At 54.2% G+C, this 24,970-nt stretch overlaps 1 protein-coding gene across 2 annotated transcripts in view; it reads left to right on the forward strand.

Annotated features, from left to right (window-relative positions):
- Nucleotides 1-24,970, forward strand: part of AFAP1 (actin filament associated protein 1) — a 97,253-nt gene that overhangs the window by 59,345 nt on the left and 12,938 nt on the right. Inside the window, exons 10-13 of one of the 2 annotated variants that reach the window (XM_006893622.1) lie at nucleotides 874-1,019; nucleotides 18,805-18,922; nucleotides 22,477-22,731; nucleotides 24,125-24,239. In XM_006893622.1, coding sequence (XP_006893684.1) covers nucleotides 874-1,019; nucleotides 18,805-18,922; nucleotides 22,477-22,731; nucleotides 24,125-24,239 — 634 coding nt within the window. The remainder of the gene's footprint in view (nucleotides 1-873; nucleotides 1,020-18,804; nucleotides 18,923-22,476; nucleotides 22,732-24,124; nucleotides 24,240-24,970) is intronic. The other variant, XM_006893623.1, reaches the window with a different exon arrangement.

The following is a 24,970-nucleotide window of genomic DNA, read 5'->3' on the forward strand; positions in this document are numbered from 1 at the left end:
CCTGTGTGAACCCTGGCCTGTCCTGTGTGAACCCTGGCCTGTCCTATGTGAACCCTGGCCTGTCCTGTGTCAACCCTGGCCTGTCCTGTGTCAACCCTGGCCTGTCCTGTGTCAACCCTGGCCTGTCCTGTGTCAACCCTGGCCTGTGTGAACCCTGTCCAGTCCTGTGTCAACCCTGGCCTGTCCTGTGTGAACCCTGACCTGTCCTGTGTCAACCCTGGCCTGTCCTGTGTGAACCCTGGCCTGTTCTGTGTGAACCCTGTCCTGTCCTGTGTGAACCCTGGCCTGTCCTGTGTGAACCCTGGCCTATCCTGTGTGAACCCTGTCCTGTGTGAACCCTGTCGTCTGTGAACCCTGCCCTGTCCTGTGTGAACCTTGGCCTGTCCTGTCCTGTGTGAACCCTGTCCTGTCCTGTGTGAACCCTGTCCTGTGTGAACCCTGTCCTGTGTGAACCCTGGCCTGTCCTGTGTCAACCCTGGCCTGTCCTGTGTCAACCCTGGCCTGTCCTGTGTCAACCCTGGCCTGTCCTGTGTGAACCCTGGCCTGTCCTGTGTCAACCCTGGCCTGTCCTGCGTGAATCCTGGCCTGTCCTGTCCTGTGTGAACCCTGGCCTGTTCTGTGCCATCCTCACCACCTCTGACCACTAGGGGCCATTGCTGATGTCATCATGCTAGTCCATCCTCTTGGGGGTCTTCCTCTCACTGACCCTCCATTTGTCCAAGCTTGGTGTCCCTTTCTAAGGAGTAGCCTCTCCTAGCTGTGACGTGTTTAGATGGTGCCCTGTTTGCGCATTCAGCTCTCATGTACAGCTCAGGCCCAGACACCATCGTGTGCGTGACCGTCCCATATGCCACATGCTTTCCTGTCCTGCAGGCCTCATCCTCTGAAGACATGGGCCGGTGGGTTGGGATCCTGCTGGCAGAGACCGGCTCGTCCACAGACCCCGGGGCGCTGCACTATGACTACATTGACGTGGAGACCTCGGCCAACGTCATCCAGACAGCCAAGCAGACCTTCTGGTGAGCCCACCTGGGGTGCCCGGGTCAGACGTTTGCTTGGGTCCCTCATTTTAATGTTTCACATTTGTCCTAATAACATACCACACACTGAGTGACATGTAAGATGGAATATATGGTCTTACAGCCCAGAGGCTGTGGGGTCACACTCGGGGTGTCAGCTGTGTTCACTCCTCATAAGATGACTTACAAACACGGACATTTTTAGTCTTGTGAGAGGCTGGGGTCTGGATCAGAGAGTCTGTCATGTGGAGTCCCTGAAGGTGATTTATAAACACAGAATTTTGTGGTCTCATAGCCTGGGCGCTGGGGCTGTGGGCTCAGGCTGTTGGCCAGGTCAGTTCTCTGTGAGGTGACTCAGACATACAGGCATTGATCTCACAGCCTGCAGGCCGGGAGTGGGTCAGAGTGTCATGGTGGTTGTCTGTGAGGTGACTTAGACAAACAGGAGCGTGTGGTTGTAAGGTCGCTGAGGAAGGACAGAACTCAGTTCAGGCCAAGAAAGTTTATCGAGGAAAACCTGCCAGGCTGACTCTACAGTAGAGACCAGCAGCTACTTAGACTGGACTTCCCTGTTGTTTTACAAAGAAATTGTGGAACGGAGATGTATGCAGCTGCTTGCTAAAAGATAAGGAAGCAAATTTGGGATCGTAGATAATTATTTCTGGGAAAGGGAGGTGGAATAACAGGCCTAACAGAGATAAAGAGAGTTACAGCTGCTGCTTCCGTGCTTTGATCATGTCTGTGGCTATTCTGGGAAAGGGAGGGAGAGCTGCTCTGTAGTCCTAACATTCCAGCCTTTTGTTACATCACTGGGGCCACTGAGGTCTCTTCTGTAACTTCTTCCTGCTGGGTGGGGGTGACGATCTAAAGGAGAGAAAGACTGTCGGGTTTTAGGCAGCAGAGTTGGCGATGGAGCATAAAGGTTGGGACCCAGTTGATAATACAAGGAGTTCACAGACAGTGAATTGTGTGGTTGGCAAAGGCTGCCGTCTGTTCCTGTGGAAAACTAGAGAGAAATTGCATGAGGCAAGGACCAAACATTAAGATTAAGAAAATTACTACAAGAGAGCTGAGTATGGGGAGAAGTCAGAGTAGTCATCCTTCAAGAGAGGAGAAAGATTCCTGTTTATTTCCTATCTTCTATTGTCTTTGCTGGATTCATCCTTAAAGTTCTTTCACTTTACCTGTGACGACTCCTGACTGGTTTGCATAGTAACAGCACTCTTCTCTGGAAAAGACAGACTCCAGGCCAGGTGGTCTGAAAGCAGCTATAAGCTGAGTTGCCATAGATGAAGAATACTTTTGAAGTAGAGTGTTGAGTGCTATTATTTGACAAGGGAAGGGTGTGATTATAATAAGAGGAGGAAACATTGCTTACTGCTTTTGTACCATTAACTGAAAGTAGGTAGGTAACATTTGAGGTAAGGGGAAGGATTATATTGTCTGCTAGTTGACCCATTATGAGAGTTGTTTTGTTGGGGTTTGAGGTGTAATTTTTTTACATTTATTGGATGGAATGAGGGTGGCTATGACTACTCTCTATTGTAGGACAATTTTTAGCTAAGGCTGGGCTGGTATGATTTAGAACTTGAAAGATGTTGTTTTAAAAGTTTTTTAAAACTTTTATAAAGGGTTTTGTATTAATTGGCTGGATGAGTTTTTGTGTGTTTTTTTCTTAATTGATGGGTAATAGGCTTTGTATAGTTTTAGAAGAAAATTTGCTGCTATTATGATTAAGGTTAGTTATTACTTTAAACAGCTAGGTATATATTTTCAACCCTTGGGTATATTGAGGCTTATTGGTTTAAGTTACAACTTTTTAATATTATTTGAAATACTGGGGTGTAAAGAATTTTAGTATTTTCTTTTGATATCAAGTCTCTTTAATAAGAGTACAGAGGGGTTTGATATAACTAGAAACTGATGGGGAATAATACTCTATTTTATATACAGTTTAACAAGGGAGTTTGATATTTATTTGTAAAGGGTTTTTTGGGGGGTTGTGTGTGTTTTTAAGGCTCACAATAGTAAGTTGGTGGGGGAAAAGAAGCTTACCAAACAACCGTTAAGTCTCCAGGATGAATGTTGAGAAGAGAGTGAATTATTTTACCAGCAATGCTCATGCATATTCAAGGATTCTCCAGGCATATGGTGATGCTGTTTGATTACACCTTGAGGATCTGAGGGAGCCAGGGCCCCAGCAATCTGATTGCTCTTCTTGCACCAACACATGCCTAGGGCGTTATTGAGCCAGGTTTGTGAGAACTGCATTGGAAGCAAGCGGCAGGGGGCTTCCCTTCTGCCCCTTTACTTTCTTGAGGCATCTTTTGATATTTATGGCTTATGTGACCATGGCTAGGTTTTTACACTGGAAGAAAAAGCCTTGGAGTTGAGGTTTCTAGGCATGCTTGCTGGGTGAAAAGGTCTGTGATAGCAGTTTTTAAAAATGTGGCGTGCAGGTGAGGTGGCAGCAGGAAGTGGACACAGGGCCAGCCCAAAGTGAAAAGAACAGTTTATGCTGTGCTTTATTAAAATGTGCATCGGTCTTTTATTTAAAAAAATGGATTTCATATAGTCCTTCTTTTCCTCTTCCAAGTTTTTATTGTTGAACACTGGAATAACAGCAGTTAGACATTAGTTTAAGTTACTTTGGTGGCCTAAGGCTTTTTTCTGAGGGTTTCTTTTAATATACATCAGGGGCAGACTGATAGAGTGGGAATGTATTACTATTCTTCTTTCATAAGACTTGGGGTCCAAGTTGGTGAGTTTTAAAAGTTGCAGGGTTCTTTTTAATTTGGGGGGAAACTTCTTTTACTTTGGCTGAAAAGTAAAGGTGGGTGGAAAATGCCTAAAGGAAAAGAGAAACACAACAAAAAATTTTAAACTTATTTTAGTAAAAGCAAATAGCTGTATACATATGTAGGCTTATCTTTAGACACTTTTTTGTTTGCTTATTGCTGTCTCTCCCTGTAGCTGTAGTAGCTGCTACTTGAAGGAGGGGAGGGGAGGGGCAGAGGATCTTGGTGGATTTGCTTGTGTGTTTTTGTCTGGAGAGCTGGGGGAGGATAGTATGGAGATTAGTCACTGGGTTGGGATCAGAGAAGGAGGGGAGTGATGCAGGTCAGTGTTGGAAAAGGAGGAGAGTGAGATTCTAGTTGCAGAAAGTTGGTTGCTTTTTAAAGAGATTTAATTTTAACTAGGAGGTTAGTTATGAGGAGGTAAAAGTCGGAGAAGGATGCATACAGAGGAAGAGAGAGAAAAGGAGAGAGTGAAAAAGTGTGACTTCAGTTTCTGGCTGGATTTGTGTTGGTGGGGTAAACCAGGAGCAAGTGTGAGAGGTGGGCAGCGAGGAGGGCTTTGAGTCCTAGGTGACTGTGGAGAGGGCCTCCCTTGGTGAGGCGACATTTACCTATGGCAGGGGTGGGGGAGTGGGAAAGGTAGGGGATGCTGAGGGATCAGAGGGATTGAAAGTAGCATTATGTTTTGATCAGGAAGGGGAAAGGGCTTAGAATGAGTTAAAAGAGTTTGATAAGTACAGCAGTTCTGACAGAGAGAAGGATAGAATGTAGCGGATTTCTGACTATTTGCCACTGAGTTGTTACAAATTGTCTAAGTCTCTGAGAGTGTTGAAATAGAGTGTCCCGTGTTGGGGCCTATTGAGACCTTTTATCTAATTGATAATTGGCTCTGCCATGTTCTTGCAATAAGGGAGCATCAAGGGGGCAGAGGAGACAGCCGAGTGTGCTGAGAAGGGCAGGACTGGCTGGCTCCCATGATGTGCAGGGAGAGAAGTATGAGGGCTCCTGAAGAGAGACTTAAAGAGGCCTCCCTGTTTCCTTTTGACCTCTAGAGAGGACAGTCTGCTCATGAGGTGAGCATCGGGAGGGACTGGCCCAGGTGGCCAAGGGATCTGCCTGGCCCAGAGCTACAACTTTAGAGTCCAGAGAGATCAGGAGAACCTGAGAGGACCATCCACTCTTCACCCCAGATTGGTCTGGTGTTTGAAAGGCCAGCAAGAGGTAGAAAGCCCCAGGGAACGGTGTCCACTTGGCAGTTCAAAGAGGAGCAGTCGCAGTCAGGACGTAAATGAAGCCTGTGGAGGAATGAAAAGAATTAGGACGCTCCAACGTGTCCTAGGTGCCTTTACACCAAGAGAGAGGGGCAGGTTACATAGGGGAGAGACAGAAGCCAATTTTGAGGACTTTCCTGAGAATCTCAAAATATGGAATTAGAGCAGATTCCAGTCTTACGTGACGTAGCAGCAGGAAGTGCAGGTTGTTCACTGGCCTCTATTTAGCTTTTGAGTGAAGTCAGGAGAGATCCCTAGTCTCTGTGCATGAGGCTTGCAAGAAGGGGAGGGGAGAGGGAGGGAGGGAGGGAGAGAGAGAAGTTAGTTAGGGAATCAGGGTTTGTTGCCTCCTGTCAGGTGCTCCTCCTGGATTTTAATATCAGAAATGTAAGGTGGCCTATAAAGGACAGATCCCAGTTCAGGCCAAGAAATAAAGTTTATTGAGGAGAAACTGCCAGGCTGACTCTACAGTAGAAACTAGCAGCCACTTAAAACTAGAGTGGAGTTTTCTATTGTTTCACAAGGAAATTGTGGAGTGGGGATGTATGCAACTGCTTGCTACAAGATAAGGGAGCAGATGGGGGGGGGGGGTCATAGATAATTATTCTGGGAAAGGGAGGTGGAATAGTTCAGCAGCCCTAACAGAGATAAAGAGAGTTACAGCTGTTGATCCTGTGGTTTGATCATGTCTGTGGCTCTTCTGGGAAAGGGAGGAAGAGCCACTCTGCAGTCCTAACAGTGGTCTCACAGCCCAGAGGTCGAGGGTGGGTCAGGGTGCCATGGGGGTTCTCTGTGAGGTGACTCAGACACACAGACGTTGACGGTCACAGCCCAGAGGTCGAGGGTGGCTCAGGGTGCCATGGGGGTGCTCTGTGAGGTGACTCAGACACACAGACGTTGACGGTCACAGCCCAGAGGCCAGGGTTGGGTGAGGGTGCCATGGGGGTTCTTTGCGAGGTGACTTAGATACACAGGAGTGTGTGGTCTCATGACCTGGAGGTCGTGTGTGGCTCAAGGTGTCCTGGTTCCCTGATCTGCTGTGATGGTTCCCTGGAGGTGACTTGTCCATGAAGGAATGTAGAGCCTGGAGGCTGGGGCCCGAGATCAGGGCTCTGGGATCAGGGATCTGGGTGTTGCATTTTGGTTCCCTGTGAAGTGACTTATAAATGCAGCACTTCATGGTCACAGGACCTTTAGGCCTGGACGCTGGAGGTCTTGACCAGCGTGTTGGTCATGTTGGTTCTTTCTGAGGCAACTCGCACACACAGGAGTCTATGGTCTCGCTGCCCAGAGGCTCGTGTCAGGATCTGAGTGATGCAACAGAACGAAAGGAGACATTTCCAGGGCATGGCGATGTGGGCTCAGAAGACCTCTCTGCTCCAGGGAGCTTGGGGGGCATAGTCAGCAGAGTCACGCTCACCCCAAGCCAGGGTCTCTCTGCTGTCTTGAACCTCCCACTTGAAATCAGCCCATAGCTGATCCTCCAGGGTTTTCAGAGGCAGCAAATTGCACGCGAGGACACTGCTCACGTTTCCCAGAGCAGCTGGTGGATTCAAACCCCGTGCCTTTGGGTTGGCAGCACAGCTCCTTGTACAAAGGCCCCTGGTGTCTCCCTGGCGGTTCAGACCCACCAGCTGCTCTGTGAGAGGAGATAGGTGCTTCCTTCCGTGGGGTTTACAGCCTCTGAAGACCTGCTGGAGAGTCAGTGCTAAGTCAGAGGAGCCCCCGCAGAGGACGCCCCACAGCCCGCGGAGTCACTCTGAGTTGGCGGTTTGTTTTGTTAGCGTAATACAGAGGCAGGAGCCTTGTTGGAGAAGGCAGGCCTGGGGGGCGGCGCGGTACCGCTCACCCAAGAACAGCTTCAGCCAAACCTGTCTGTTGCAACAGGCAGCCAGCAGATGCAGACGTGAGAATTCATCTGTTTCCTCTTAAACCTGATGTTGAGTCTGTGCAGGTGTCTAAAATGATGCTGTGTCCACACATTTTAAAATATATTTTAACAAATACAGCTTTCATAAGATATGGGGAGTTATTGGAACATAATAGGACTCTTTAAAGTGCTGAAGAACAAGGCGATCCTTCAAGGACTAAGGGCCGCCTGACCCAAGCTGTGGTATTTGCTGTTTCGTATGCATGTGAGAGTGGAGCGATGAGCAAGGAAGACCGAGAAAGGATTGATGGCTTGAGTGGGGAGGGGGAGCAGTGAGTGTCCCACGGACTGCCCGCCAAGGAACAAAGAAGGCTGTCTTGGAGGAGGGACCACCAGGGGGCTCCTGAGAGGACAGGAAGGTGAAACTGTGGGTTCTGTATCAGGAGGGGCCGAGTGGAAATAATCGGGGGAAAGGGAAAGAATCACCAGGCAGAGGGAGGCCGTCCAGAAGGACTAACACAGTCACTGACACCAGAACCACATGCAAGCAAACTCTGGCTCCGGATTGTTTAAAAGCTGCGGAGGCAACTATGCGTGAGTAGAAAAGTGACATAATATTGGCGTGGACTCAGAGGCCATGAAAGGAGGGAGAGCATTGCTGCCAGATGGATCTTGGTTGAAAGCAGAGAATACCAGAACAACGTCTATTTGTGTTTTATTGACTATGCAAAGGCATTTGATTGTGTGGATCACAGCCAACTATGATTAACAATGAGAAGAATGGGAATCCCAGAACATTGATTTGTGCTCATGCAAAACCTATATGTGGACTAAAAAACCCTGTTGTCCGAACAGAACCAGGCAACGCTGCACAGTTTAAACAAGAAAGATGTGTGCCAGGGCTGCATCCTGTCTCCATCCCCATTCAGTGTCCTTGCTGAATAAATCACTCCAGAAGCTGGGCTGCGTGCGGAAGACTGTGGTGTCGGCATTGGAGGCCGGCTCATCACTGAGCTGTGTTGTTCAGAGGACACAGCAGTGACTGCAGAGAGTGAGGAGGACTGAAGGGCTTGTGGCCGAAGGGCAAAGACTGCAGCGCGCAGCGTGGCAGCAACACAGCATCGCGAAGCAAAGACCCACACCGCCATGCCGACGGCAGCATCATGACAGGGCGAAGGGAGAGCGCTGGCAACGGCTTCGTCCTGCCTGGATCCACAGTCAGCACCATTGGCACCGGCAGTCGAGAACTCACAGGATGTGGTGAACTGGGGCATCCTCCATCAAAGCCCTCGTTAAGGTGCTGAGGGGCAAGGAGGCTTAAAGACGCAGGAGCATTGGACCCAAGCCGCGGTCCTTCCAATTGTTAGTTATGCGTCTGGAAGCTGAACCATGAAAAGGACGACAGAAAGAATTGATGCCTTTGAGCTGCGGTGTTGGGAAGAGCACTGGACATGCTGCGGACTGTGGACAGAACAAACGTGGTGGAGGAGTAAAGGCAAGATGCCCAAGGACAGTAAAACTCTGTCCCTCATATTCTGGGCACGTCAGGAGAAGCCAGGAAAGATCTCACGGTAGGATGGGTGGAGGGTCAGCGGATGAGAGGGAGACCCTCAGGCAGCATCCTGACCTGGGACTCAAGCAGTGGCCCGTGCACCGGGGAGAGTGTGAGGGTGGCGCGGGGCGGGGAGACACTGAGCTGTTCCTAAGGTCCCTTTGTTGTGTTGGCCTCGATGGCACCTAACAACAGCCCCGCCCCGGCACAGCTCCGGTCTTCTCCTCCCTGGAGGCTGCTTGCGTTTCCCACGGCCTCAGCTGGATGGGGGGCCGAGGAGACGGTAGCAAAGTCTGTGCTCGACTGCACAGCAACACGAGACAGTGCACACACCCACGGTGAGGGGACAGTGCACGCACCGTGCTGAGGGGCGAGGAGACGGTTAATGGTGAGAAAACAAAGGTCAGTGCTCACGCTCTCCTCCTTACCTCGTGTGAGTGGCCGCACCACCTCCCTTTTCTACGTTTGTCTGTCAGTTCAGACTCACGCAGACGTGCCTCCGGTGAAAGCCTGGCAGGCCCTTCCCACCAAGGTTTCATCCGGGAAGCTCAGTGGTGCGCTCTGCTCTGACGCTGGGCTCACTGCGTCTGAATTGACCTCACAGGCTTAGCGTCCGTCTGTGGCCCATGTGGATTTCCTTCATATCCTGAAGGGCCTTGTGGAATGAAGTTTTCTTTAAGGCCTGAATGAATAGGACAACAGAAGAACAAGTGATGCCTTTGAGCTGTAGGTTGGAGAAGAGCACTGGACATCCCACGGACGGCCAAGAGGACAGACAGACATGTCTTAGAGAGGGTGCAGCCGGAGTGCTCCTTGGAGGCAAAGATGATAAAGCCTCACCTCACCTTTGGGCTTGTTGCTAGGAGAGGCTATTCCTTGGAGAGGGACATGATGCTTGGGAAGGAAGAGGGACAGCGAAGGAGAGGAAGACCCTCACTCAGGTGGACAGACGCAGTGACTGCGGCTGTGCGCTCTAGTGTGTTCGGAGCTGCAAGGTTAGCACAGGATAGAATGGGGATCGGATCTGTTCACTGTGGGTTGTACTCGACTCTGTGACACCTGACAACAACAACCACAACAGTCACAAAGGTAAAACAGAAGCCACCACGTGGAGTGGATTCACCTCACGGCAACCTGCAGGGTGAAAACTGCCCCAGGGGAGGGAGGTCGCAGGGCTTCGAGCAGCCGACTGCTGCGTCCCCAGCTGACTGCTGGGGGGGCTTGAACTGCCAGTCTTTGGGTTAGCAGCCCGATGCATCATCCATTGCAGCAGCAGGGCTTGATCCAGGTGTAAAGCTGTGGTGAAATGAGGATGTCCTAGACACACGCAGGACACCTAGGGCCTGGCGGTTCTGCCAGTTCACGTGCACCGTCCTCCACCCTGTGGTTGGCACGAGGACCACAGAGCCGTCGTGCAGGCCTGGCCACCCTGGCTCACCTCTCGGGTCAGCACGACCAGCCAGAGTTCCACAGAAAACAAACATGTTTAAAGTCAACAAAAGGCAACACAGGCCTGCCGAGTGAACAGTCCCCCAGGAAGAACACTCCCTCTCCCACCGGTACAGACACCAGAGGGGTAGTATGGGCCTGAAGAAGGACCAGTGGAGACGGGAAAACTATGGAGGGATCGGGAGAGTGCGGCACGCGTGGCACCGACTGTGGCAGAGTCAGCAAGCAGGACCTGTGTCGCCTGAGCTGCAAAGCCAGGTGCCCCGGAAGCTTTGCCCCAAACCAAGAGTGTTAGAAGTGGCCTTTGAGAAATATAACCTCCGTTGTACGGTTTTGTAACATTCTGCACAACCAGACAGGCATAAAAGAAAAGTTCACGACAGTCCCACTCAATCTAACTGGAAGTGATTAAATTTCCCGATGGAGCCCAGAATCAACGGCAACTTGATGCAGCAGGCCCGTCACCACATTGAAGAAAAACTGGAGTGAAAATGCTTCCACTGTACACAGCGCGTGTGCCTTCCAAGCCAGGTCAAGGTTAGAAACCAAACACAGGCTGGTGAAGAGGAACCCAGGTCCCAGGAGCAAAGCCCAGTCACAGATTGAAACAGACGCCGATACTGAAGCAGTACACGTGGAGTGGGCTTGGCCAGGAGTCCTCCTCTCCCACCCAGCCTTTGGGCAGGCGTCAGCGAGGGGTCGCGTTCCTGTCCCTTCTGCCGGTCCAGCCGGACGCCCTCATCAGACCCCCCGGATGGAGCTGGCACAGGGCACAGGGAGCCGTTAGGCCGGAGCACATGGCCATGGGGCCGGGACCTAGAGAGCCAAGTCTGGTTTTACTTCCTTCTAAATTGGCAGGCAGTTAAAACAAACCTTTTCAGGGTCGTGAGGGGACCTGATCACACCGCCGTGGGGGTGAAGCCCTGGGGGTGAAGGTGTAGCGTGTTTTGCTGTCAGTCAAAAGGCCAGAAGTTTGAATCCGCCAGTGACTCCAAGGGAGGAGGGGCAGTTTCCACCTGTTGGGATTTTCAGCCTTGGCGACGTGAGATAGGGCCTCTGAATCGGATTCGACTCGACGGCAGTGAGGCTTCGGGGATCTGATTTCGGCCACTGGTTAGCGACATTGCAATGGACAGATCTACCATCACAAACCTCAATAAAGTGCTAAAGAGCATTGATGTCACTTGGAAGACCAAGGTGGGCCAAACCCAAGCCCACGTATTTTAGGTTGTTTGATGTGAAAGTTAGTCATTGAATACAGAAGGCAGTATCGATGCCTTTGAAGTGTGGTGTTGGAGAAGAGTGTTGACCACGCACAGATGGCCACAGGACACGCTGCCATGCCACGGAGGCAGCACAGCCAGCGTGCTCCAAGGACGGTGAAGCTTCATCTCACATAGTTTGGGTGTGTTATCGAGAGATCGAGGCCTTGGACAAAGGACCCCTGGTGAAGGGTCGGTGGGAAGGAGGAAGCCTTGCTGCAAGGGCCAGGCCGTGGCTGTTAGCTCCGGAGCAGCGGTGCCGGTGAGACGGGTGTGAGATCTCGTTCTGTTGAGGAAGGAAGCATCCCTCGGAGTGAGGGCTGACGAGAGCGTGTCTGAGGAAGAGGAACAGAGCTGCCCCTGGAAGAGCGGCCACTGAGGAAGAGAAGGGCGGGGACACTGAGACCCTTTGTAATAAGATGTGGGGGTGTGACCAGGCGGCGACGCTTGTCCTTCGCTTGTGGAGGGGTCCATGGCTGGAGACGGCAGAGGCAGGATCACAGCGACACGGACCACAGCCAGAGCTCCGGGGCGTGTGGACAGACGGCCAGCTCCCCTCTGTTCTTTCTCATTCACAGCCCCTCCTGATCTCCTGATCCTGGGAGATGGCTGTAAGATGTAGCTCCTGTAATTTTCTCAAGTTTTTGGCTTGACAAGTGGTGCGCGCCCTCCCTCCTCACAGCCACTCTATACCTGTGAAAACCCTGCTGTGTTGGGGAGACGGGCACCCGCCGCCTGAGTGTCCAGCTCCAAGGCCCAAGCCCTTGGTGGGGGACGAGTTTCCCTCCCTTCACTTGTTGCTACCATCAAGTCAGCCCCCACCTCAGTGTGACCCCAGGCCTGACGCCATCCCTGTAGCCGGCCGTGGGCCTGGCTTCTGTGACCAGCAGCTTCTCACCGGCCGGTTTACAGAGGCTTACCACTAGGCCATTCTTCAGAGGCACCTGAGCTCACACGCCAACTGGAATCAATGCAGTCAAAGCACATGAGTCATCACTGCTAGACGTCCCGTGCCACCTGCCCCCACCTTCCCTGAGCCACCCGCCCCATGTCCCCCAAGCCACCATCACCTACCTCCCTTGTACCCCTTGTCACTACCTGCCATGAGCCCCCACCCCTACCTGCCCTGTGCCCCCTGCCCCTACCTGCCCCCGAACCCTCTCCCCTGAATCCGCTGAGCCACCCCCCATGTCCCCTGAGCCACCACCCTTACCTGTGCTGAGCCACCCCCCCATGTCCCCTGAACCCGCTTTCCAGGAGATGGTGTAAATGATGTCTCTGTCCTTTTAACCAGGGTCACAGTGGGAGTCGTGTTGACCCTACTGTGGGCCCAGCTGCCCTTCCGCCCACTTGCACATCACAAGGGGCCCAGGCACAAGGCCCCAAACCGAGTGAGGGATGGTTCCTTCTGCCAGGAAGACAGACAGGTGTCTGCTGGGATCACGTGGGTCGTGTGTGTAGTTTACGGGACCCCGAGAGGGGCAGCGACCGCGCAGGTGTCATGTGTGTGGTCTGCGGGGCCCCGGGAGGGGCAGTGACAGGGCAGGCTTGTGTCCTCTCCTGGTGGAGCTTGGAGCATCTCCGTCAGGACACTTCCTGCGAACGCCTCCTCAGGGCAGGGATGCCACACCTTAACCCCGTCCTCCGTCCCAGGCACACCAGTCAGGTGACAGCCACACAGCCATCAGAGAGACCGTGCAAATAAGGGGCTTATGGGAGGGAAGGTAAGAGCACATGGCCCTGAGGGGGTATTGGTCAGCTATAAGGCACATGGCCCTGAGGGGACCGGTCAGCTATGAGGCACATAGCTCTGAGGGGGGACCGGTCAGCTGTAAGGCACACAGCCCTGAGGGGACCAGTCAGCTATGAGGCACACGGCCCTGTGGGTGGGACCGGTCACCTGTAAGGCACACAGCCCTGAGGGGACCGGTCAGCTATGAGGCACATAGCTCTGAGGGGGGACCGGTCAGCTGTAAGGCACACAGCCCTGAGGGGACCGGTCAGCTATGAGGCACGCGGCCCTGGGGGGGACTGGTCAGCTGTAAGGCACACAGCTTAATGAGAGAGTCAGTCAGCTTTGCCAACCTGCCAGACAAAGAGAGCTAGCTGCAGAGGAGATCCCCAAAACCATTAAGAAGAAAGAACAGGGAATGATATTTGTTCTTGGGACTTGGGGTTTCTCTGCTGAGAACCTCCCAGACCCACAAGGAAGTGAGGAGCGTAGGAGAAAAGTCTAATAAGAGGAACCAGGATACAGCTCGTAAACAGGGGTGTGCGGCTGCGAGTTCCTTAGGGTGAGGCTTCCAGGAGGAGGGGGTGTGTGTGGGCAGTTACTGGTGGAGCTAAAGTCAGAGCCGTTAGTAAAGGGGTGAGAGGGGAGCCTGTCCACAGAGGCTGAGCCAGGCCTGCCCCAGAGGCCAAGGCGGGTCTGTCCTGAGGAGCTGAGGGAGCTCTGTGCTCTGGAGTGAAAGGTGCGTTTGAGGCCCTGGGGAGAGTTCCCTGAGGGGCTGAGAGCAGCTGAGTCCCCTGCCCTGACCTGAGGGAGGGGTACTTCCCCTGGTGCTGCCCTGGTGCTGTCCTTGTGCCCTGTAGTTGTGAGGCAGGTCTGTGAGTTCTGTGTCCATTCCAAGAACTGTCGGACGCAGCAGAGAGTAGAGGGTGCAGGGGGAGGAGGACTCGTCCGGGGATGAGTCTGCCGGGAGGACCTGCTGCCCACCTTCTCACTCCCTGGAGGAGGTGTAGTGGTCGACCTGATGCCACACTGCTCGGCACACTCGGATCCTGCAGTGCGCAGCGACTCCAGGGCCTGACACGTGCTGGGTGGACCTCCTTTCCCTTCTCGCCAGCTTCCTGCCTTTGACCAGGTGCAGGCTTCTTGGTGGCTCTTTTCCGGGAACATTTTAGATTACGTATCTGGCAGGTACCCACCTCGTGCGGTATCCAGCTTCCCCAGGCTCTGTAAAGACAGCCCCACAGCAGACCCAGTGCATCTGAAATCAGACGACCTGCGTTTTTAAACGTTGGCATGTCTTGCCCTGGTTTCCTCTTTCCTCAGCTGTGTTTTCCCTGCATGTACTTTTATGAACTTTTAAGTGTGAAATGAATGTTGATGCTACTGGACAGAGGTTCTGGGCCGGACAGACCAATCCTGAGAGGCGTGGAGGGGGAAGCGGGTTTATGATCTATGTCAGCACACAGGGGGCCAAGCCTTCCCGAATCTGTCTCCCCCAGGGCAGACTCTGTGGGGTCGTCACAGGCCAGGGTCAGGTGTGGAGAGAGCAGCTCGTGTTTATTTACATGGTTAGGAGGGAGGGATAGGGCCGTCCTCGGAGAGCAGAGATTATTCCAGTTAGCAGGCTGCCCAGGGGCCTCTGAGATGGACGGCTTCTGTCCCCGCTGCTCTTGTCATCACAGGACTTGGCCCACAGGTCATCTTCTTTCAGGAGGGCATCTTTCAGGTCACAAGCTCATGTGGCACCTGGACTCCTGGAGGGCTGCTCATGGGTGATGTTCCTGGGTGTCCGGACTTGCTGAATGCTGACCTTCCCGGTCAGGACGCCGAATCCTTCAGCGGAAAAGGCACAGAAGAGGGAACAGAAAGTGAGGCCAAGAAAGATTCAGAGCAAAGCCCGCAGTCCAGTTAATGTTTGGGACAGTGACCAGTGCTCCTTCTTATTCCGCAAGAAGGTTGTCTTCAATGCAAGACCAGAAGGTCTTGTGTTAATGAAGGGTGTAACGTCCAGCTGTGGACTGCATGGTGGGGGCAAACAGTTTAAGGATCTAAGCTTGTCAGGAGTGCTGGGGCTCAGTGGTAAGGAGCTGGGCTGCCAACCCAAAGGCACTGGCTTCTAATCTACACGCTGCTCTGCAGAGAAAGGTGGGGAGTCCTACCCTGTGCAGTTCATACCAGCCGTGGGTACATTCTGACTTGATGACACATGAATATAGATCATTTCTGAAGGAGGCCACTCAGAACTGCCCTTCTGGGCTAAGAGGATGCTGAACTCTTCTCCTTTTAAAATATTATTAAAGCAGTGTTTGCTTCTATGACTTTCTTCTGTATTGATTTTCAATCCACGATAAACAAGAGAATATGTTTTTGTCAAGACAGCGTGCTCATTTGAACTTTAAGAAATAGCTTTGTACGAAACAGCATTATTCTGACCATTCGGACCTGGTACTTTTTTTGTTTTTGAACTTTAAAGATCAGATTTATTTGGAGAAAACAAAAAACCCACAACCCAAAGGAAGGGGATTTTACATTTCAAGATTTATCTCCCAGGTATTAAGTCTACAGATTACAAATCATTTTCGTAGAAGATATTTTTGTACAAATTTTACATGTATTCAGGAGCTGGACATAAATCAATCCCTGTTTCTGCTTTAACAGGAGGGCAGAGGAGGGAAATGGGGATGAACAGCTCTTTTGGATACAACTATTTGGAAGGAGAGTAAACATGAAGAGGGCAATCCAACCTTCTCAATATCTACAGCAAATAGTAAAAAAACAAAACCAAAAACCACCCCAAAACCCAACAAACGAAGCCCCTCTCAATCTTGGATATTTCCCTTTAAAAGCCCTCCTCCTAGTTACTAGCCAATCTGTGCCAATTGCTTAAAATTCACTTGGTAGAGCTTTCATGCTCACTGGGTAAATGATTTATTATGCTCACTGCTGCAGGAAACAAACTTGCACGGCCATCCAGGGCCTAACCTAGGACTGATGGGAGAAGGGTTTGCAAACAAGGAACCAAAGTCGGACCTGGTACTTTTACGTACTTCCTGTGTCAGTGCGTTGATGTCATTCACTTACTGCTACTGAGTGGGACCTGGCTCAGCAGAACCTCCACGGCGTCGCCACGTCTGCGAATGACCCGGGGATTGTGCACCCATCTCCTGGAGTGGCTGGTGGATTGGTGTCACAGGAAAGAAGGAAGAAACAATATTCAAAAAGCAAAGGAAGATTGGCAAGGACCCCGGGGGACCACACTCCTTGAGCTGCCAGCCACTTGATCCAGAGCGTAGCGTCTGTTCAGGAGGAGAGTCCCGCAGGCGGGAAGGGGAGGCAGCAGGATGGCTGGAGACAGGGAAGGCGGGGAAGCACACCGGAGGACGGCCACCAGACCAGGAAACAAATGCTTCACTTGTTGACTGGAAAACCATTTGCTTTGCCCCTTTCACACAAAGGGAAGACACAGAGAGAGGCACAAGAGGTAACAGGCAGCAGGGTGAGCGCACCATGAAAAGTTCAAGGATAAAAGGGAAGAAAGAAAGGAGAAGAAGGGGGGGAATGTTTAGAACTGAAGGGCTGTCGGGGTTCCATGGGGGGGTGAGGCGTGCGTGTCCGCGTCCTCCCGGCAGAGGGCAGTAGACGCCCTTGTTGCTGGTCCTGGTCCCCAGCGGTGCTGAGAACGGAGGCTGAGTCAGGGATGCTCACACTGCCAGCCCCGAGGGCCTTGCCACGCACCTGACAGCGTCTGAAAAGCCCAGAGGCTCAGCTGCGAATGGGGCCGACCTGACGGTGCACAGTGAGGACAGTGTCTGGTCACCACAGGAGGGAGAGGAGCCCTGATGCCGTGAGCAAGGTGTGTGCGGCTCTCCGGGAAAGGTCGGTGGTTTGAACCCTCCAGCGGCTCTGAGAACTAATGGCTGGGCAGTCTCCCTACGTGGTGAAGGGTTGAAGGGTCGATCAAAGACTGTGAGGTGTTTGGCGGTTAATTACTGCAGCAGCAGGACTCCCGAGTGGTGGGAGAATTAGTGAGGGCAGCTGCAGACAGAGGACGAGGCTGGGGCCACACAGGTGCCTTGGGAGAAAGCCTTGGCAATGGACTCCTGGGAAACCAGCCTGCGAGAGCCACACCTGGGGCGTCCTGTGAGCTTAGCTTTCCCACACCTGGGGGAGTCCTGTCAGACCCTAAGTAGCTCAGCTCTTCCACACCTGGGGGCGTCCTGTGAGCTCAGCTCTGCTACACCTGGGGGAGTCCTGGGTGGAAATGGACTAGATCGTACCTTGTTTAATGACAGGAAGAAAGAGACTGGGAGGGGCTGGTTTATGCTGGGTAGTGGTGCAGGGCATCTTCATAAAGCAACATGGGGGCGGGGGGCAGAGCTGTAAACACGGGAGGGCCTGACGCGTGGGGGGATGAATTTGGTGACATGGCCCCTCCACCCATCATTGTTAGGTGCCGCTGAGACGGGCCCTGCTGGGGGCTCGACAGATTGGGTGGGTCTGGGGCAGAGATGGTGCCATCACGGCCAGCCTGTGAGGAACTGGACTTGACTGGAGGGCGTCCAGGGGACAGCTGAGGCCCAGTGACCACCGGCAGCTGTCCAGTCAGTGGACTCACTGTGACTCCTGGTCCACACTGTCCCCAGGACCGGCTGTGAGCACAGGACACACTGCCCAGTCCAGGGACAGGTGTGGACACAGGACACACTGTCCGGTCTGCACTTGTCCAGGACTGTGAACCCCAGGGGCTGATATTTGGAAGTCAGTCACCAAAATTTTCTTCCTTGTCTTAGTCTGGAAGGTCTGCTAAAACCTATTTAGAGTCTCAGCCCCACCAGCCTTGACCCGCGAGAGAGCAGTGGGGGGCATGGTGTGGGGAGAGGTGGAACCCCACATTCTTCTTCTGGAGGTCTCCAGCCTTGTGAGTGGATAGCCCGCTTGGTCTTTGCTGGTCTGATGTTCCTGTAGAGTCCATATCCCTGTAGGGACAGGCAGTGAAGACGCTGGCTCTGTGGCCATGTGGCCTCTGTCACAGCTGCTGAACCCTACCTCTGGGGTGGAGGGGAGCAGCAGGCAATTCACAAACACATGAACATGTCCGTGAGCCCCCCAAGCTACTCACAAAAGCACAGATGGCCTAGGCCTATGAAGGGCTCTGAAGGACAGGACGTCTGTTACGGGCCTGTGGCCACCAGTGCTGGGTCACTTTGCTTAAACTTGTTGTTACTGATCCCAGCGGCTGTGCGTTGATGTGGGGTCAGCTGTGTCCCCCAAATGGGGGTGAGTGCCCTGACCTTGCACCTGTGAGCAGGGCCCCAGTCAGGGAACCAGATTCTCCTTGCTGACACTGACTTACGTCAACATGGTCACGCTGGGAAGGGGGCCCCAAACCTAACCTCTCCAGATATGGGTTACAGGCTGGGAACCCACACATGTACATGTGCACACACACTGATGCACACATGTGCACACCTGCATGCCAACACAGATGCACACACCCTTCACACATCCATGCAGATGTGCACACACGCCAATGCACACATGTGTACACCTGCATGCCGGCACAGACGCATACACCCTGCACACATCCACACAGATGTGCACACACCGATGCACACACGTGCACATCTGCATGCCAGCACAAACGCACATACACGGGGAACAACTGCCTCCTGTGAAGAACCCTCTTCCATGGCCCGAGGAGGGGCTGAGGCAGGTGGACCCCTAATCTTGCAGCCACGGCCCTGTTGGGACACAGCTCGGTCCTCCTTCCCTGGCCCCTGTCTACCATCCTAACTGGCTGGGAGCCAGGTTGGGCTCAGACGGGTGACAGCTGTAACTGGGTATCTTTCAGCTTCATGAGCCGGCGCGGGGTCTCCGTCAACCCCTACCTTGGGAGCACCTCCAACGGCTACGCGCACCCCAGCGGCGCGGCCCTGCATTACGACGACGTCCCCTGCATCAACGGCTCGGTGAGCGACCCAGGGCGGGCGGGTGCAGATTCCACCTGGGTGGGACTGTCCCCTCACTCCACAGAGCCCTGCTTCCCACCCTCATGACAAGGGTTCCCCTCAGCGCTGAGGCCCCTGGCCCCCTGACCATTTGCCTGTACTGAGGGCTCGTGGATCCCTCGTGCTGCCCACGGCAGAGGCCCCAGGGGACACTGGAACAGCAGGGACACATCGATGGCCTCCCATCTCAGGAGGCTGGATGTGCAAATTCAGGGGCCAGCTCTCGGGGAAGGCACCCTCTCTGTGTATATGAAAATGATGGAGGAAGGGCCGTGTCCCCTCGGCATCTATAGGCCAGCCTTCCTGGGTGACTGCAGTGTGTCCAGGCCTTCTCTGTGCCAAGCAGCAGGGACTCGGTCCAAGTGGACACACTGCACTCCTGATTCTATCCTAGGGCACTGAGGTCCCCTCTCCCTGCATCTCCCATGAGATAAAGATGTCACAGACCCCACCCAGGAAGACACCCACCTGGGCTCAGGGTCCTCGTGGGTTCATGCTGGGTTTATCTGCTCATGTCTGTGGTTATGATCACCTCGGGCCCCACACTGGACAGGCCCTGGATGCAGAGAACCACAGCTCGCCCGACCGGCATGCGTTCTGGGACATCTGTGAATGAATGCCTGGCCGCTGGCATGTCCCCACCCCTGTGCACCTCCCGAGCCTGGCAGGTGGTCCGCGGTGAGGCTGGGCTGATTGTGTGCAGTGAACTGGGGTCCCACAGCTGGACACGGAGGATGAGGGGACCTCACTGAGTGCATGAGCACAAGACCCTCGTCCTGGAGGCTGGGCAGTGAGACACGCAGGAGTGCACATCTGAAATCTAGAACCTTCTGCACGGCCCAGGACTTTCTCCCTGTTTCCTGTGACCTCATCTTTGGTATTTTAGGGAGCTTTGACTCTGGTCTAGACAGCTTGAACAACCCCAAGCCTGAGAGGGGGCTGTCACCGCCGGACGGACTCTTGTCTCTGTGTCTATGTGGACCTTTATTTTTAGGTCGTGGGTGGGCCTGGCCTGACAGCCCCCAGGACAGACACGTGGCAGTGACAGCAGAGACATGAAAACACTCCTGCCGTGGGATGTGAGAGCTTTCCTATTTTTATCACAAAGCCTCTAATTACAGTCTGGCGGAAAGGAACTCTGCCAGGGTATAAAAATAGGGTGAGGCGGCAGAATGTAGCCGCTCACAGTTACTTTTTTTGAAAAGGCAGTTTGTTTGGACTTTTACCCTTCAGCCTGCGGGGCTTGAACTCTCTGTCCCGTGAAGCAGTGTGGAGCGATTTCAGTCCTTTATGACGAGGCCCATGTGGGCGGAGATCAGGGGATGCAGATGATGACTCCCAGAAGGTCACAGGGTCCAGTCCTCCATGAAGTGCCCTGGAAGAAAGGCCTGGCTGTCCACTCCCAGAAAGCCAGGCCCGGAACACCATGGCACCCTGGACGCCCTGGAGCCCTGGTCTCTGCCAGCGGGGCTGCCCTGAGTCAGGATTATTTCAAAAGACACAAGAATGCTGACCACGTGACACTCTGGTGGTGGAGAGGAGACAGGCGGAGTCCCCACTTGTGTAGAAGGAGAGCAGAGGACACGAGTGGGCATGAGTGCTGGGGCTATGTCCAGCCCCTGTAGGGGCCTTTACTGTTAGGGACTCAGCCGCCTTGGTCTCCTCCTAGCCCCACGTGACCACTCTGCCTCGGTGTCCACACATACGCATGGTCACTGTGAGGAGTGACGCAGTGGGTCTTCAGGAACGTGAGATCATGCTCAGAACAGAAACAGCTCTGTCTCAGGACAACTAGGGTTTAGCTCAGCTGGGAGACGGGGGCTCTGATGTCCCAGGACACGCATGGCTCAGCCTGGCTCGGGGTCAGGGACTCATGTCCACTGACACCCGGAGCTCAACTTGGCTGGAGGACCGGAAGCCCACTGTCAGCTGACACTCAGGCTCTGCCCTCTGTTCCCTCAGCCGGGGCCCTGGATTGCAGTGTCCAGGCCCAGTGTGTCACCCCCATTCTGCTCCCAGTCTGTTCTCCTAAAAGCTCGTCTCTAGCGAGAGCATCTCTCAAACTCAATTTCAGAATTCTAGAATGTTCTGTCATGTGACAACTGCCAAGTTGCCACCCTTTCAGATTCTCCCAGGACGTAATGCCGAATTGGTAATTCTTTTCTGCTTTCAAAAGCAAAGCAAAAACAAAGTCCTTGTACCTGTGGCACCTGGAATGATTTGAGGAATGAGCCTTTCCCCCCATCTCTGAAGTCGCCCCCCCCCAGTAACCTTGACCTCAGGGCACCCTGGCCTTAGACCCTGATGGCACCAGCACTCGGTGCTGACCCTCAGGTGGTCCAGACCAGGAGCACTGCAGGAAGGCCTGGTGTTCACATGCATAGATTGTCACTCCTGCAGACCATGAGTCACCGAGCCCGTTCTGAATCATGCCGACCCTCCTGGGCCAAGCAGACAACTGTAAATCCTCTTGGGAACTTGTGGGTGGGTTTGAACCACCGGCCTTTAAGTTAGAAGCCAAGCACTTAACCATTGCACCACCAGGGCCTTGAGAAAAACATGGGTGTGAGTTATAGAAAGGAGAGTATGTGGGGTGTAGGCAGAAGAATGTGTCGGGTGTTTGGAGGTGAGTGTGGGAGGTGTAGGTGGGACGGTGTGGGGGGTGTTCATGGATGAGTGTAAGGTATAGGTGGGCAAGTGTGGGGAGTCGGTGGGTACGTGGGATGTAGGTGACGAGGGTGTGGGGAGTCGGTGGGTACGTGGGATGTAGGTGACGAGGGTGTGGGGTGTAGGTGGTATGTGGGGTGTAGGTGACGAGGGTGTGGGGAGTCGGTGGGTACGCGGGGTGTAGGTGACGAGGGTGTGGGGTGTAGGTGGGTACGTGGGGTGTCGGTGACGAGGGTGTGGGGTGTCGGTGGATACGCGGGGTGTAGGTGACGAGGGTGTGGGGTGTAGGTGGTACGTGGGGTGTCGGTGACGAGGGTGTGGGGTGTCGGTGGATACACGGGGTGTAGGTGACAAGGGTGTGGGGTGTCGGTGGATATGCGGGGTGTAGGTGACGAGGGTGTGGGGTGTAGGTGGTACGTGGGGTGTAGGTGACGAGGGTGTGGGGTGTCGGTGACGAGGGTGTGGGGTGTAGTTGGGTACGTGGGGTGTAGGTGACGAGGGTGTGGGGTGTACGTGGTACGTGGAGTGTAGGTGACGAGGGTGTGGGGTGTCGGTGATGAGGGTGTGGGGTGTCAGTGGGTACGCGGGGTGTAGCGGGTGAGTGTGGAAGGCATACACAGATGAGCGTGGAGTGTGAGCTGGCAAGTATGAGGGGGGTTCGTGAATGAGTGTCCAGTAGGCAGGTTGAATGTTGGCGGGAGAGTGTGGATTTGGGGTGTCGGTGGGTGAGTGTGGCGTGTCAGGTGAGCAGTGGACGCTCACCTCTGGCTCTAACCGCTGACCCTGCATGTCTGCTCTGCTCGGTCCCCTGAGCTGCGTCACTAACACCACAGCTCTGTGTGTTTCAGTGGGACCCCGAAGACGGCCTCCCTGCCCCCCGCAGAGAAGAGACGCTGTACGATAACGCGGGCCTCTATGATAACTTGCCGTCCCCGAAAATCTTTGCTCGCTACCCGCCTGCTGAGAGAAGGGCTTCTCGGGGTTCTCCTGACAGACTGGCTTCTAACCACCCCCGGCACCCCGCCTCGCCTGGCCTCGCCAACCCCCTGCTTCTCACTAACACCTCTTCTCTGGGGAGGGCGGCTCTTGGGCTCAGCCCCCAGGTATGGCATCTCATTCTGGAATGTTCTGTTGTGTTGTGGGCATTGGCCATTGTCCTCTGGAGTTCTGTGTGACCCCCGGTCACCAGGCCGCCGCAGGGGGCTGCTGAAGGGCGAGCATGCTTTCCTCTGAGCCTGAGTGGCTGGCACATGTGGTCAAGCGCGAGCGGCCAGGCTCACCCGGCTTAGCAGTTTTCCCATGCGTCAGTGCTTCCCTTCTGGAAAATTCCCCACGCACGTTGTCAGTTATCACAGCCTAAAGGCAAAAGCTTTTTATAAAAGGGCAGGTATAATGCATCTTCTCAGAATATTCTCAACTATGTCAAAGCCTCTTTATGATGAATATATGAAGCCTGTTGGCTCTGGGGTCAAGCCAGGTCAGTGGTTCAAACACACTGTCGGGTCTGCAGGGAAACGAGGCCATCCTAGCTGTTGATGGCCCTGCTGGGCAGACCTCCTGTCCGGTCCACAGCCCCTCTGTTCTCCTGTCCCATCCACAGCCCCCTGGGCAGTCCTCCTGTCCCATCCACAGCCCCTCTGTCCTCCTGTCCACAGCCCCGCTGGGCAGTCCTCCTGTCCCGTCCACAGCCCCTCTGTCCTCCTGTCCACAACCCCGCTGGGCAGTCCTCCTGTCCCGTCCACAGCCCCTCTGTCCTCCTGTCCACAGCCCCGCTGGGCAGTCCTCCTGTCCCGTCCACAGCCCCTCTGTCCTCCTGTCTACAGCCCCGCTGGGCAGTCCTCCTGTCCCGTCCACCTGCTGTGACGCAGAGCTGATGGTGGTGGCTTGGGTCTATGCATGAGAATTGTGACTCCCAGCAGTGGCTGCTCTGTGACCTTTAAACGGGGTCGCTCCTGTACCACGTAGTGTGTGATGGGCACAGAGCAGGTGCTCCTGTCCCTTAGAGGAGAGTTAGGGTCCCAAGTTCTGCCTGAAGGATAACTGTCCGCTGCTGGGCCCCAGCCACGGTGGCACAGGAAGGACAGGCCTGCATCTTGGTCAGTGTGATAGGGACCTGCTGGAGTGCCGTTGGGGACCAGTACCGGCGTGAGAGCGCTGCGCCCAGCCGCCCGGCCCACACACGTCTCGGTGTCCTCCTGCACCTTCCTGATCTATCACTTCAACATGCCACCTTCCTGATCTGTCACTTCCGCTATCGGCCTCTCCTCTGGGATACCCTCGCCTGCTCTGAGTCTGGTTTCTAGAATGTTCTCAGCTCTTCCAGGAACATCCCGCCCCTCAGATGTTGGAAACCAAATTGGTTTTGTACAGAACTGCACTGGACTCTTGGTTTGATTATTTTCCTGTTTTGGTGAGACCAGACAGTTTACTGTAAAAAGACAGTAAAGAGACACCCCGTGTTTTCTACTTCTCACTTTCTCCCGCCTGTTCCCACAGTTCAAGGGGAAGAAGCCCCCCACCACGTCCAATGGGGTCACAGGGAAAGGGAAGACCCTGAGCTGTCCGCAGAAGAAGGCTGACCCCTCGGCCAGCGTGAAGCGAACGCCCTCCAGTAAGTGTGGGGTCCGCTTCCAAGCCTTCCCGCTGGGGCCTGGGGGGGGGGTACTTCCCACTCCCCGTGTGCAGATGGCGAATGCCAGGTGAGGGGAACGCAGGCCCCCGTCCTCCTCCGCTGTGAACCCTCTCTGATGGACGGCGTAGATGAGAGCAAAGGCACAGCTGGGTGTTGACTGTAGAACTGATGTTGCTGGTGACCTGGGAGTTGTGCTGCGTCAGGCAGTCACAGAAGGAGAGACCTGTGAAAAGAGGCGGAAGGTTTACACAGCGGAAGGACATTCCCGGTGGTCACCTGGGCTGGGGAGGAGAGATGGAAGAGTGAGTGGACAAGACGGTGAAGGGAGAGGAGCGTGTTATACAGATGAGCCGACAGCGTGGGGGGCGGAGCTGATGATACAAAGTGTGTGTGAACTTCCGTGCAAACCACCATCGAGGAACGTGACTGATTATCGTTGTTGTTGTGGCTGTGGTTCAACTGGTTCTGGACGAGTGCCAACCCGCATAGTGGAAGGATACCCGGTCCAGTCCTGCTCTGTCCCCACCACTGGCCACACGCTGGCCTGCTGTGACCCATGTCCCAGTCCTGCTCTGTCCCCACCATCACCCACACGCTGGCCCGCTGTGACTCATGTCCCGATCCCTGCCACCAGCCCACGCTGGACTGACATGACTGACATCCCGGTCCTGCTCTGTCCCCACCATCGGCCACTTGCTGGACTGCCGTGA

Source organism: Elephantulus edwardii, unplaced genomic scaffold, assembly GCF_000299155.1.
Source record: "Elephantulus edwardii isolate Elephantulus edwardi_28Jun2011 unplaced genomic scaffold, EleEdw1.0 scaffold00129, whole genome shotgun sequence".
Classification (NCBI taxonomy): Eukaryota; Metazoa; Chordata; class Mammalia; order Macroscelidea; family Macroscelididae; genus Elephantulus; species Elephantulus edwardii.